This window comes from Cricetulus griseus, chromosome 2 (assembly GCF_003668045.3).
Source record: "Cricetulus griseus strain 17A/GY chromosome 2, alternate assembly CriGri-PICRH-1.0, whole genome shotgun sequence".
Taxonomy (NCBI): Eukaryota; Metazoa; Chordata; class Mammalia; order Rodentia; family Cricetidae; genus Cricetulus; species Cricetulus griseus.
In genome coordinates, this window is record NC_048595.1 from 286,399,906 (window position 1) to 286,415,291 (window position 15,386).

General features: G+C 44.8%; 1 protein-coding gene across 1 annotated transcript in view; it reads left to right on the forward strand.

The window, feature by feature from the left end:
• Arid1b (AT-rich interaction domain 1B) overlaps window positions 1-15,386 on the forward strand; it is a 354,347-nt gene that overhangs the window by 248,381 nt on the left and 90,580 nt on the right. Inside the window, 1 exon segment of the mRNA XM_027401057.2 lies at window positions 5,015-5,258. Within this exon segment, the coding sequence (XP_027256858.1) occupies window positions 5,015-5,258 (244 nt within the window).

A 15,386-nucleotide genomic window follows, 5' to 3' on the forward strand; every position in this document is an offset into this window, starting at 1 on the left:
GGGTGTGAGTGTTTCTCTGTGTATATGTGTGAGTGTTTCTCAGTGTGTGAGAGTTTGTATTTCTGTGTGTTTTGGGTGTGAGTGTCTCTCTCTCTCTCTCTCTCTCTCTCTCTCTCTCTCTCTCTCTCTCTCTGTGTGTGTGTGTGTGTGTGTGTGTGTGTGTGTGTGAAGGTTTTCCTGCTTCTGAGCATCACTGAGAATTTTGCAGAGTTGTGAACTGGTATTGTAACCCATGCCCTAAGCCTCTGGGAAGCCACAGTGAGAAGTCATTAGCTGTGTCCTATTAAACCCTAAAATGAGGCCTGTGCCTGTTGCATTGGCTGAAATATCCTCTCGGTTCCTAACTCTGTTTATCCCCTTTCTCAGGGGGTGTGCCCAAGCAGGGGATGCCCAGATGTATGCAGTGTGGGACAGCTCACCATCAGGGCTGGGCTGATCCCCACCAGCAGTTAATTGTGCTGAGAGCTGCGGTTTGGAATGTTGAGAAGTTCATTGGCTTTTTGAAAACCCACTTATTTAATTAAGCAAGGGACTACAATTTCCGAGCTTATTCCCAGGTCCCTGGATCAGTGACATCTCCAGTATTGACTGAACTTACCCTGGGCTGGCACGTGCTAGGACTGAACACCTTACCATCAAAGCAAAGATACTTCACTCTGGTGACTTATAAATGTCAACATGAGTATTTCAGGGAGGTTCATGTGCCATGTACAGACATTAGAGAACTCATACATAGTGTTCCTTGTTTTCTGTTTACATGTAGCTATTTTGTGTTGGTTTTTTGTTTGTTTGTTTGTTTGTTTGTTGAGACAGGGTTTCTCTGTATTGCTTTGGAGGCTGTCCTGGAACTCTCTCTGTAGACCAGGCTGACCTCAAACTCACAGACATCCGCCTACCTCTGCCTCCTAGTGCTGGGATTAAAGGCGTGTGCCAACAAAGCCAAACTACATGTAGCTCTTTTAAAGTACCATCTTCATGGAATTTTTCCATGTGCTTTCCTTCTGTTACTGCCGTCCCTAGGCCTGTGTCTGCATGAGCAATCAGGAACCTTGTTGTGCTGTGGTAATCCAATTGTTTTTCTTGTACAAGTAAGATAAGACTCCTGTGGCACTCTGTAGCACTTCATTCTTTGCCTAGTCCCTTGAATTAATTTGAGATTTCTTACTTGGACAGAGAGGGCTGAGGGGTGTAAGGTTACAGTGGTAAATAAAGTCTGTGCAGAGGCCTTCCTGAAATGGTTTTAAAAGTAAAGCAAGTGTTTCGGGGTTTTGTGTGTGTGTGTGTGATGTTCAAGATAGGGACTTTTAAGAATAAGCAGACCATTGATAGTGAGCTCACATTAATTTTGTTACATTGAAAAATATTTGGTATTGTGGGTAGCATTAAACAAAGAACAGCCAATTCGATCGCTGGATCTCACCACATCAAATTATGATGGCAAAGCAGTAACTTTACTAGGCGAGAGCACAGGAAATCGTTGCCTTACCCTTCCCTCCATGGGGAAAGAGGGGCCTAAGGAATGCTGTGGGATAAGGACTCCCAGGGGCCCTTGCTGCTGTCGCCTAACCTGACCTGCCAGTTCTCCAGCAAGCACTGCAGCTTGAAGGTGCCTTGGCTGTGAGGAGATGCCAGGCAGCTTGTGCCTTTGCAGGCATCATGGACCTGATGGTACTTACAGAAGAAGGAGCCGGTGCCCTGCTGACTAATTGTCCTCCAGGGGAGTGTTAGTGACGGGCTTCTGTGTTAACGAGGCTGTATGCTTAGACCACTGCCGAACTTCCTTCATTAGTGGCTTTAAGATAGCTCTGCGTATGGATACCATAAGTATATCTGCAAGACGGGAGTCTTTCTGTATCATTTACATATAAAAGTTCCGAGAGGGGTATATTGGTAATATAAAAATTATATCTTTTTATTGCTCTTCTGTTGCACCAGGGTCTAGTCAGCACTGAAATTCTGATGACATGTGAACGCGAAGGAAGCCACCGGTTTGATATTTTCCTCTTGGTGTTTCCTTGATCAGCCTGTTGAATAACAGAAATGTTTTTGATGCTGCTGCAGCTTGAATGGCACTCTCTCGACACCCGTCCTCACTCTTTTTTCAGCAGTAATGTGGATTTTTAAGGGAGGATGGGGAAGAAATTTGTAGGTCATGCAGAGAATTAAAAAATTTATGAGTAACATTTCAGGCTTTATGAAGGAAGATTTGCATAAAATTATTTAACTACAATTGAACCCTGAATTTACGTTGTGTCTGTTTAACTCTGTTCGGTGTGCAGCAGAGAATGATTGTCTTCCTAGTTACTGACTGACTTACCATGGGAGGTTCGCTCCCTCCCACCCTTCTTGCTAGTGTTGAGGAAGCACCTGGCTTGTGGTGGTCAGCAGCCACGTGCAGCAGTCACCACTCTCCTTCTACTGTGTTTGTTCACAAGCACCTCGCCTGCTGTCCCAATAGAGGCTTTGTTTTCTCGTTTTGCTTTTTTAAGAGAAAACTAGTAAACTGTGGGAAATGTTTTTTATTTTGGGGCTTTTTTGGTTTGTGTTTTGTTTTTTCCTGATCAAAGTTAGTTAGACAAGCCCTTCCCTCCCTTTGGGCAGATTAGCCAATTGTGAATGGAGCTTAGTTGAATGGGGTGAGACACCATCACCACTCCTATTAAAGGAGGAAAAAAAAAAAAACAAAAACAAAAAAAACCCAAAGCCATTCTGGCTAGTGATTTGGCCAGACCTCTAGTTCTAGGACTCACACAGCTACCTTCGCTTTGTTTATGTTTCTTTGTTCAGTGTTGAGATTATTCATTCCCACCACAACCTGCATCGCTCAGTCAGGACTTACAAGAAGCTGTGGTACTTACTGTTCCTGGTAAAGTCTGCACGAGCTATTGCATGCAGTGAGGTCTTGGTGTGGTTCACCTAAGGCCTGCCCAGCACCCATACCTGAGTCTTTTGTCAGAAGTCAGTGGCAAACATCCTTTGTCACATGGTCTGCCCCAGCTGTCTGCTCAGTGGTTGCCACAGAGTTCATAGGCAGTGCCTATGACTGGGTGTGTCTTGTTCTAAGGAAATACAGGGAGGCCACCGTTTGAGTTTTTGAGTTTCATGTATTTCCAGTCTGTTAACAAATACTGTTGTTGTTGTTGTTGTGTTGTTTTGCACTTCACCATGTGGGAAGCTTGTGGGCAGAGCATAAGTACCTTGCCTTTATTTAACCCACAGGTCATTGATTGCCATCGTTTTGCCAGTTGTTGAGTTGGTTACATGGATTGGGAAGGAAATGGCTCCCAGAAAAAACACTGAAAAGCTCAGCTAGGATACCTACCACTGTCCCCCAGATCCATCCCACCCAGTTCTCAAAATCAGCGAGCAGGAAGCCTGGGGTAGAGGAAAAATCACCCCTTTCTCTTTGAACATGTCCGCCTAAATTTGCGGGTGGAGCTGTGCTGTTGTGTTGCTTGCCAGAAGGTGGTTTATTTCTGAGTTGCGTATGGCATGTTACTGGATTAATAACCTTCCTCTATTCCTGCCTGGCTCTGAAAGCCATATCTAATTTATAAGATCTAAGTGGGACTATCACTGAGCTAGCCAGTAATCAAGTTTAAATGGGAAGTTTTACTAGCTGAGTGTGTGCAAAATCACGTATGCCATGTGCCTAGAGCAAAAATGTTTGTTTTATCTCTGAATTCCGAAAAAATCAGATTCAATTTACCTCATCTTATTTGAGAGATTTGATAATACCTTTTCCAAAGGTTAGATATTTTCAATCATCGTGTTGTTTTTCATAAGCAGAATTATTTGACTTTATAAGATTACCTTTTATTTTATTTAAATCAATGTTATTCTTGTCATAAGACTTTTTAATGTACACACCATGTTTTGTGGGACTGATCAGCTATAGTTTATGTATTATTTTTATCTTTGGTAACATCGTCCTAAAAGGGAAGTTCCTGGCATAGCTCCGTGTCCAGGGCCTGGGGTCTCGTCCTGGGTTTGTCAGCTGCCTTCTGAGCAGCATTTCTTCTGAGCCTGAAGGTCTTCCTGCATCAGTCTAGAGAGCTCTCGATGGAGAAGGCCCTGTAGTACGCACAGCTTAGCATGGATGGAACTGAATGGAGCTGTTCAGAGCAGCACTTCCGGTGTTTTATACTGTAGCGTAGGTGCTTCCACTCCCTCCGTCTGGCTTCCTGTCTTGATGGACCATACTGAGCTGACCACCTAGGAGCACCATCACATCAGCAGGCCCTGTGTCTAGTTTCTGGGCTTCTGGTGACAGTGGCCACCCGCCAAGGCCTGGGAACACAGCCACTGTTTTCTTTACCATCAGTGTCGTCTCTCTCATCTTACCTGCTTTTCTTTAGGTACCCTAAAGAGTTTATTACATCACACTAGACTCTGCGAATCTTCCACGTGGAGGCTTTAGTAACTCCCTCTGAGAGTGTTACAGTCAAATTAGATGATATTAACATGCAGAAGTGTTGGATAAGGGCATACTGTGTAACATTAGAACTCATTTCTGACCATATGATGTCAATAGGATTGTATTTCATAATATATTAAAATGCAAATAATACTGTTTTATTATAATGCTTAAAATGGAAGAGTTTGTCACCACAAAGTTCAGTGAGAATTTTGACCAGTTTTAGATAATAGTATCCCTGCTTTAAATTTCTATATGAAATTTAAAGCCTGTAGTTGCTCAGTTGATTGAAGTCTTCATTCTTGTGGTAACTTGCTCTACAGAGCTGCCTGAGACAGCATTTTGAACAGGCCTACAGCTGGGTGCTGGTGGCAGATTGGAAACCTTCAAGGGTAGCTTGTGAGTGTGAGATGCAGTTCGCCTCACCTTTGAAGTGATGCCAGGCCTTCTGTGTGAGTTCACTAGAGTCAGTGAGAAGCAGTCACTCCAAATCTTGGCCTTGCAGTCTCTCTGAAGGAGTGGCACTGCCACTTTCAAATCATACTTTGTTTGCTTCGTGCTCCAAGTGTGTGAACACCTGCCTTCTCTCTTCCTCAGGACCTGTCTGGTTCCATCGACGACCTCCCCACAGGAACGGAAGCAACTCTGAGTTCTGCAGTCAGTGCATCCGGCTCCACGAGCAGCCAGGGGGATCAAAGCAACCCGGCTCAGTCTCCTTTCTCCCCACACGCATCACCCCATCTCTCCAGCATCCCTGGGGGGCCGTCACCTTCTCCTGTTGGCTCTCCTGTGGGAAGCAACCAATCACGGTCTGGTCCGATTTCCCCTGCAAGTATTCCAGGTACTGTCATCCTTAATCATCTGTGATCCCCATCAAGGTCTGTCCATTGTAGTGTCCCGTCCTCCTCACCCCCCCCCCCCCGTCTCAGCAGCAGCCCTCACATTTTGCCTTCCTATTTACTCTGTTTCAGTCCTTTAAGACATGGATATGATTGCATATTAGGGATGTAATTGCATTTCCCACCAAACATACTATTGTCCCAGTTTCTAAATAGTCTCAACAAATGACCAACTACTTTCTGATGAGATGTGTGATACGGCTGAAGACTGACCAACTGCTTTGAAACGTTCAGTTTGTCATAAATAAAAACCTTCTCTGTCTGCTGTCTTCGGCTGTACGGTGAAGATACTCCCTCAGTTAGTGTGCTGACATGGCATTGCTGACCAGTGTCGGCCATGTGTCTGGCTCTGTTTGGTGGATATAATATGGCCATTATTGTCTAAGGTGTTTTTGGAGTTGATGTTTCTCCATGTCTGATCACAGTCATACACTGGTTGGTGCTAACTGCAGTCCAAAGTGCCAGGCTGATACAAGCTCACACCTTCTTTATGATAGAGTTTGTGTTCTCGATAACTCTTTCACTTGACATCTGTAGTGTGTGTGTGTATGTGTGTGTGTGTGTGTGTGTGTGTGTGTGTGTGTGTGTGTGTGTGTGTGTGTCTATGTGTCTATGTTTTCTTGGGTTCTTAATTGCTTTAACCACATCCACCTTTCTGGTATTGTACCAGTGATTCAAACCCACCTAGTAACTAGCTTTCCATCATCACAGAACAATATGTCATTTTTTGACATGTAACTTTTGCTAAGGTGATACCGGTAGTTTCCAGAGAGCACTTTCCACTAACCTATTAAAATGAGAATTGAACAGCTAGTAAACTTGTTGATAATTAATCATATTCTCCCCCAAAGTCATGGGTTATAATTTTACGTAGTTTACATTTTATTCCTTTCATGTTTTATAAAATTTGTATTGTGTGATATTTATAAATAACAGTTATACATAGAATATTGTGTATAAATGGGCAGTGTGATATTTATGCAGCATAATTATGAAATTAATCCAAAGAGCTGGCATGTTAGGATAACTGCATCTACCTGCCTGCTCATTACCTTATCCCACCACCATTTCCTCAAATGTTCTCTATACATTTTGTCACTTTTTACAAGAATTCTATTTGTTACATTTTTCACATTTATCTTACTATTTTTATTTACTACATTTTTTATGGAAACTTACCTTACTGACGATGACTGTAATATTTCATCCTACTTGAGGGATGTTAATAGCCACAGTACAGCAGCTCTTAAAATCAGGAAGGTCCTAGGCAAATCAGAAAACACGGTCTCCTCAGCCACACTCTGTAAAAAAATTAAATGTTTGTTTTTATGATTGTGCCATAACTTACTAGGTGATGCAGTTGAAGTTGGAGTTCACTGTGCTCTTCCGGGCTGACTCCACTGTCACCAGGTGCTGTGCTATGTTTGATCAGACCATCAAGTGGCATTTAGTGCTGAGGCCAGGCAGCAGAAGCTCTCCCTTTTTTGGTGGTATACTTTCAAAGTCCTTTCTTAATGATCTGTACCTCTTGCAAAAACACACAGTATAGTATTGTGTAAAGTGTGACACACACACACCATTTCTTGGTGTTTTTTCCAACTGGAATAGCCTCCTAGAAATTCTGGTGAGCAAATTTAGCATTTGTCATGATCTCTCCTTGTGAAATAGTGAACTCACTTCCTGGAGCTATGTCTTAAGTGCCTCTGGGCCTCAGTTTCTCCAATGGTAACATACCACATCTCATATGGTTCCTGTACAAATCTACTGGACTGTGACACAGGACAGATAATCACAGTAATGTCTGTCCCCCCCCAAGCTGAGACATGGATTAGTCTGGTGAGCCTTGTCCAGAGCATTGCAGTGGGCCTGGCAGCCGAGTTCTACTTCTTCACTTCCGTCATCCAGCACTGCCCAAGTGCATCCTGGATGCTTGTGATTGAACCCTCTGCTCTAGCTTTCTTATGTTGCTAGAATAAGCACCATGTCACCACCCCCACACCAAAGAAGGAAAGGAAACTTGGGGAGGAGAGGGTTAGATTCATCTTACAGGTAGAGAGGCAAGGGAATCCAAGGCAGTAACTCAAGGTTTGAAGCAGAAACCATGGAGAATTGCTGCCTATTGACTTACTCCCTGGCTTATATTCAGCTACCTTTATTTTACAGCCTAGGCCCACCTACCTCAGGATGGTAACACCCACAGTGGGCTGGACTCTCCTATGTCAGTTTGCAATCAGTGCCTTACAGATGTGGCCACATCTCGGTATGACAGAAGCAGTTCCTCATCTTAGCTTCTTTTTCCTATGTGCATCAGGTTGACAACCAAGAATAGCTATCACATGTTGATCCCTTATCAGATTGATACAGAAATGCATCATTATTAAACCATAATCCTTTCCTTACTTGTTTGTTCCCAAGATATCATGTTAATATCAGAATACAAAATAAGGTTTAAAAGTCCGAGGTTTGTTTTAAAATTCAGTCTCTTAGCTGAGTGTTCTGTAAAATCAAAAACAGGTTAATTATTTGTTGTTCTAAGAGGGAAAGACCAGAGCACAGTTAAAACCAAAATAGAAGCAAATTCCAATGGTGTAAAAACTTTGGTGTCTGGCATTTAGGGCTCATTCATGATCCTCTGGTCTCCAAAGGACTTGGGCAATCCCACTTCTCTGGTTCCACCATCAACAGGACACAGTTTGTCTCAGAGGTTCAGGCTAGCTCTGTGCCATCACTGCTGCTGACCTTAAGATCATCCCAGTTTTGGCATCTCTGATATCCTAGGGACTACACTGCAGCCAAGGCTGCTCCTTCACCGGTGGCCTCTCACGGCCCCACTTCAGGGATTCAAACCCTGCCACACAGTGCTGTTCTCCACTACAATTCAGTCTTGCACCTCTCATGCTTTCAAAGTGAGCGCCTCATGGGAGACTTACACACGGCCAAGTTTTGAGAGTAATCCAGGTCATGAATGCAGGCCACACGCCTATTCTTACACCCTCCTCCACTTCCCAGCTAAGTCTAGGAACATAAATCTAGGAAAATTAATCTTGTGTGTATTGGGGGGGGGGTCATTTTGGGGATTGAACCCAGGACCTTACAAATCCCGGCCTACCATTGAACTGTATACCTAACCTTCAAGCATAGTTTGGATTTTTTGTTTGAGATTTTGTTTGTTTGTCTTTTGATTTCAGGGAATCAAGCCCAGGGCTTGGACATGCTAGCTAGGCAAGTGTTCCTCTACTGAGCCAAGTCCTCAGCCTGAATGTAAGGTTTTTATATAGTGGTCATTAAATTTTCATGGCACTATTTTCCTGAGACTTCTTTTAAAGGTGTGACCTATCACCCAGTGTGGTAGTACATGTTTGTAATCCTAGTACTTTTGAGGCTGAGGCAGAGGAATGCCAAGTCTGAGTTCAGTTGGGCTACACTGTGAAGCTAGTCTCTAGGAAGTATTCAACACCTTGAGTTTTCCCATTTACCTTAAATTTGCACATAGGTTGGAGTTGATCATAGGAGTTGATGTTTTCTATTTATTTACTTTTAATCAAATGCTAATTTACCTTCCATTAGAGACTGATTCATCCTGATTCCATCCCCATCCCCATTTCTCATCTGTAGTTTGGTGGCTGTGCACCCCAGGCTGGCATAACACTCCCTGCACTTGATTCTGCGTCTACACACCATGTATCTATGTCCTGTAGAGGTGGCATGATTTCCCAGGGCATGCCTGGTTCCGGAACATTGTTGCAGCCTCTGGCTTGCTCTTGCCCTCAGCTTCAGCTTGTTTTATCTGACCTTGCCTGTGGACTGGCTCTTCCAGTCTCCCCCTTCCCAATGTGCACTGGGAAGCACTCAGCTGCTGTGCAGCCACAGCTGGGCAAGCCAGAGCCAGATGCCATACTCATTCCTCCTGGAGCTGCCTGCTTAGGACTGTTGGAGAGGAATAGCCACTTTTCTCAGTTTCTGCCCTGATAGATGAAATTGTCAGCTAATGAACCTCACCTGTAGATCAGCACCCTGGTAAAGTGTCCCAAGTGCTGATTCAGATTCCCCATGTTCCTGTACCACTTGCCACTCCCATTGAGCCTGAGAGTCCAAGGCCCAAACCCCGAGTGTCCAAGACTCAGCTTCATGCACTCTCAGGAAGCTGCTGGAGATGTCCTGTCGGATTGCCTCCTCAGCACTCACTGTGCCCAGCATTGCAGGTGCCTATCATTACAAGGCAGAGGCTCCAGCAGCATCCCAAGGTTGAGGCCAGCATGTGGGGCATTCTTCCCCTAGTGCCAGTAGAAGGTCTTCTGCTTCCTCTCACCTTCCGTCACTGATACATTTGTATTTAAAGACCAGAGTGAAGGGCCTTCATCCTCCTTGCTCATGAGGCACATGTGTTTGGTTTCAGTTAGGCTATAGTTAATTCCAGAGTGTTTGCCGTTAATGTCTTTATGACAGATTTGGTCACATTTCGATGTGGCAGTTTCTCAAGTTACAGCTCAGGAGTCCCTTATGGGGGTTTATGGAGAGAGGACTTGGAATGGACAGGGTTTGATGCACAAAAAAACATGCAGGACCTGATCCCCCAGCTCTGCCCAAGCCGAGTCAGCACCAGCCAGCGCCCTGCTGACGCCTGACAGCCCCGTATGTCGATTTCTCTGGCCTTGCCTCCAGAGCCCCCTCCCAGATTACTAACAAAGCACAAACGAAGATCAGCCCACCCCTTGGCAACTTACATTTGATACGGAGGCTTTTGTCAGCTTTTCCTGCTTGGGCTGTAAGTGCAGCCAAGGTTAAAGGCAGAGAGCATGGTTGCTAGGGCAGGTGGTGGGCAGGCGGTGTTGATGCCTGAAAGATGTTGCTGTGTGTGGAGCTCCAAGGGTTTGCATGGTTCCTGCTTCCTCTTCGATTTTGCTAATGAATGTCTAAGGGTGTGGGCTTCAGGGTGTCCTGGGCAAGGTCCTTTCTGGTCTTTAGATCTGGCCTGATGCGTGTGGAGTTAAGTCACTCTTATCTGACTGTAGATGACAAAAAACACAAAGTTAGATATTCACATGACTGCCTCATCAAAGGGACATGGCTTTCTGGCCATTTTTGTGTGGTGTTGGTTTTTATTATCAGAAGATTAATCAAAGGTACATTTTCCTAGCCATGAGTGCAAAACAAGGGTTTTATTGAATACAAAGGCCAAATCCCTCCTCCCCCTGTTTTTGTTTTCTTTCTGTTTTTGTGGCTTTTTTTTTTCCTGGTTGTATAAGCCTTGCTGTATGCTTTACTGAGGGAGGTGACTTGCTCGCTTTCCGTTCTGACTGATGGTCGGCCAGATGAGAGTGAGGGCTTTGTTAGCTAGGTCAAGCTAGAGTCCAGAGAGCTTGAGAGAAGAGCCTAGTAAGGAGAGGCTTTGATTCATCTATAAGTGCTGCCCTCTGCCCCTCCCCTTCTGTGTGTTCCTCCCTCTTCAGTAAAGCTCCCCCTTCGCTCTGCGGCTGGTGCAAATGTGCGTGCGCACACACACACACACACACACACACACACACACACACACAAAATCTCCTGCACACCTGTCCCCTTCCCAGGAGGTGACACACCCATGCCTGGCAAAGGCCTCTAGTTTCTGTGCTTTGCAAAAGCTTCCCAGGATAGAACTTGCAGAGGAAGCTTGGCCAGAGATGGTCTGTGCTCTGGGAACTCCTCTTCCTTAGCATTTGGCCTCATTCCAGAGCTCTGTCAGTTCAGCTCCTGGAGGGCAAATTGTTCATTTAACTGGCCCTCAGATGACAAATGCACATGTTTTTAAAAAGGGTATGGGGGCGGTGGGGGGAGGAGGGGGTACAAGTTGCTAGGCTGCTCTCTGATATTTAAAACAACCCCAGCCCTCCTCAACAAGATACCAAGTGTCTTCCAGAGCTTCAGATACAAACAAGGAGATATTCTGTTCATACATTCAGAAAGGATGCCAAAGCAGGGCCAAGAAAGATGGATGGCAGTGTGGAGTTAGTCATGAGCCAGCGTGAGCAGGAAGGGTTTCGGTGAGAACAAATGATAGTCCCTGATGTTTGTCAAGATTAGTGTCTATAAAACACCCCGAAGAGGGTGCGAACCAGTGTCTCCTCTTTGTTTAATCCTTTCTCCACAGATTTTTAAATCTTTCAAGGCTCAAGCCAAGCTCATCCTGTGGAGCTACATTTTCCATGGTTTAATTTGTCTTTAATAAAACTCAGGGTAAATTACGGGTTTATTTCTGTGTGTAAACGGTTCTGGGTAAATTTTCTTTCAGGATTGCAAATATGAAGCTACACGTAGCATTGCAGGGACAGCAGAACTGTTTTGTGTGTTTGCACTAGCCTCCTACTTGCTCGGTTCACTTTGCAACATCTATCACATGGTCCTTTTTGGCTTCTCTGGAGGTAGAAATTCTGCAACAGCTTGTTCCAAGGGGAATGCATGCTGCTTATTGGCAAACTGAGCGGAAAAGAAAAAAAAATTAAACACAAAGTGCCATTGATATATCCGTGTTTCTAATCTGTGGCAGCACAGAAAACATCAATTCAGCATTTCTGCAAACGGAGAGAACTTAGCCAGTATTTTCCCCCTTACAATGTAAAGTATTTGTATGTTAAACAAAGCAGTAATTTCCTATCCTTTCCAAATGATGCTGAGCAACAGTGAGGGAAGCGGAAATGGATTTTGTTTTTGAGAGGTGATGTGCAGCCCGGGAGAGCTTGGCTAGGAAAAGTGTGACATACAGCCTCCGCTTAGCAGTCTGTAACAGCTCATACCAAGGCCCGTCCCTCTGTAACACACAGACACACACACACACACACACACACACAGACACACACACACACACACACACACACACACACACGCTGGCGCGCGCGCGTTGCCCTCTGGCACCTGCAACTAGACCCAGTCTGGCATTCTCCTGACTGGGAGATGAGTGTGGCTTCTATTTTCCAAAGACACAGATCTTCCATTCCTCTAACACATTTGAAATTAAGCCTCTCTCTTCCTCTCCTTCCATATTTGGGGACTATGTGAACATTGGGAACTTCTCAAATGTCATTTCCACCTGACTTTCACCCTCTCCTATCTAAAGCAGTACGTCATTCTGTCTAAGCTCCTGCCACTGTCACCCTTTGCCATCCTCATCCCCGTCTCTGGTATGTGTCTGTGTGTCCTTCTTCATTGCATTGCCCACTGAAGTGGGAGTCAGACACCTTGTCCATTTCTGGAGCTCAGCAGACTGCCGATGCTGCAACCCTGCATGCAGCAGCACACAGCCTCTCTGGAGAAGCTGCTGCCATTGGCATGCTGTAATGAGGACTCAAGAGTAGAGCGGTACAAAGCTTTATGAACCAGTTGAAGCCTAGAAGAAGAAAATGTCAGAATCCACTTTGCTACATTTTAGGAAATAGTGATTAAATGAACAGTACTTGGAACTGAGGTGTTCCTAAGCTTTTCTATCTGAGTGTTTTTATAAAATGGAGTAAGTCATTGATGTGGAAGGAGCGTTAGGTCTATTTCCCTATCTTCTGATAACCCTGAAGCCAGGAGTATTGTGATGTGTTGATTGATTATAGCCGTTAAGTCTGGTACTAATCAGTTTCATCACTTATTCTCATTCACGCGCTTGCACCTTTGATTTTTCTTCCATAGCAGGATGATGTGGGTTGTCATTGACTAATGAAGAGCAGAATTGATTTCGGCGCGAGACAAACGGAATGCCGACACCAATCCTGAGACGCATTAATCTCTAATAACCCACATCTGCATGTTTATAAATGGTATAACCAGGGATTGTTAGTGTTGACACTCTCCCTTCCAAACAGAAAGTGACATCAGTGTTTGTACTTGCAAACTGCTTTAAATGCACATAGTGGAGTGCCAGGACTGTGACCTTGCTAAGGATGCAGTGCTGCATAGGGGGTTCAGGGAGCACTCTTGCAGAGCCTTGTCAGGTGTGTCCTGTGACAGGCCAACCAGCCCAACTGCTCATGCCCTTCCTTAGTGTATCACCTCCTTGGTTCATTCATTCCACAACACAGACTGCAGACTTGTTTCCAGAAACCTGGGGAAAGGCACTGAACCTGCATGTAGAGATCTATGTTCTCATGAAGTGTGAGAAAAATGTGACGTGCATAAGTGAGTGTGCTCTTAGTCCGGGAAATATCTCAGCAGTTAAGCATTTGTACTGGAGTTCAGATCCCCAGAACCCAAATACAGAGGGTCCCCAGAGAAAGTTTGATTGACAGGCCCTGCCTCAGTGAATAAGGCAGGCATATTATAATAATTATTTTGCTTCATTTTTATTGTTAATCTCTTACTATGCCTAATAAAGAGAAAACTTTATCAAAGGCCTTTATAGGAAAACATATACCAGTATGTACGGTTCAGCATCCTCTATAGTCTTGAGCATCTGCTAGTTTTTGGTGTGTGTCCCCCAATGGATAAGGGGGACTGTCGTCTGGGACTTTGTAAGATTAGAATTGTGGTTTTAAGTGTAATGGGAGACCACTAGAAGGTGAGCGGGTAGCACTGCCATGGATCAGTTTAGGCGTTAAGGGTTCATTCTGGCTGTTTGGTAAGGGGCAAGGGCAGAATCAGGGCCTGCAAGCTGTGGCAGGATCCTGAGGAAGGGGAGTCGTGGTGTGTACACAGTGGGTGTGGGTGTGGGTGTGAGGAGGGCAGTAGAAGATTGGGGGATGGAGAAATTAGAGAGAGAGCAGTAGCTGTGTGTACATCAGAGACGGTGAAGGAGAAGTGGGTGAGAGGGAAGTGGTGGTTCTTCTTAGCCACTCAGGGGAAGGTGGTTTGGTTTGGTTTGGTTTGGTTTGGTTTGGTTTGGTTTGGTTTGGTTTGGTTTGGTTTTCCCAGAAAGCTTGGTGTAAGAACCTGGGTACAAGTTTTGTATTTCAGTGCAAATTATAAACTGGTGCCTGTGGGTTTGAAGTGAAGAGCGGAGGTGCCTACCCTATCGGCATTGCCAAGGCTTGTGGGCGCACAGACTGTTGGTTCCCACTCTCACTTTCCTATTCAGACGCCTGTGGCTCTAACTACCCAGAGCCTCTCTCTATGCCAGTCCCCAGAGGCGCTGGCATCACTGGTCCCTCATGGGGTCTTCCATTCCTTCTGTTTAGTCTCCAGGTGATTATTAGTTAGTTATCACTCACTTCAAAGCTTAGGGATAAAGAGCCCACTGAGGGGCAGGGTATTGCCAGCTTCCTTTTTATTTTGTTTGCTTGTTTTCTGACCTTTCTAGAGCTATGTTATGAACTCATTTTGAGTCCATTCCACAAAAAAAAAAAAGCTCAAGTGCATCACTTTGAGAGAGGTGACCCTCAATCCTCAGTGTGTTGCTCTATCTTCTCTTCTTTCCTCCCTTCCCTTCCTTTCTCTGTTTTCTCCCTTAGAAATGGTCACAGGACAGATTTCCCTGTTTCTGTGCTGCTAACTATAACTGTGGTCAAGATCTTTGCCCACAAAGCTGAATAAAGTGTGATGAACTAACTCCTTTACCTGGCATCTTCCATCCATCTCCCAAGACCCAGCTGAAGTCCTTTTCTCTTCACTAAGTCCCTACTGACCCCTTCCATACAGATTTCGCCTTCCTTTGTGTGTGTTGTGGGAGGGAACGACTTCCCTTCACATGAGGGTGGAGAACTGTGTCTGGCCAGCAGGGGGCACCCAATAGATGTTGGCCAAATTTAAGAATACCAATTCTGAAAAGGGAAGTCTAAGAAAATCCTAAAGTTGATTTCATAGCTCACTTTCCTCCTGTGCTTGTGTAATCTTTGTACCTTGGTATTTTTTCCTATCATTTGATCATTCTCCCCCTCCCCCTTGAAAGAGACTCAACTATGACAGATCTGGTTCTGCTTAAAAACCCAGTTCTGAACTTGTCAATGTGAGCCAGGCCTTCATGTGTGAAGGCCCTTGCCTAATTCTGACCCTTCACATAGATGGATTAGCATTTGTAGTGAAATATTAGCTGGTGACTAAATCTCTGCTTTGGCAACAGATAAGTATCATGCTGCAGATACTTGGAAGAGATAAGCTATTTTGAAAGCGTGTATGATAAA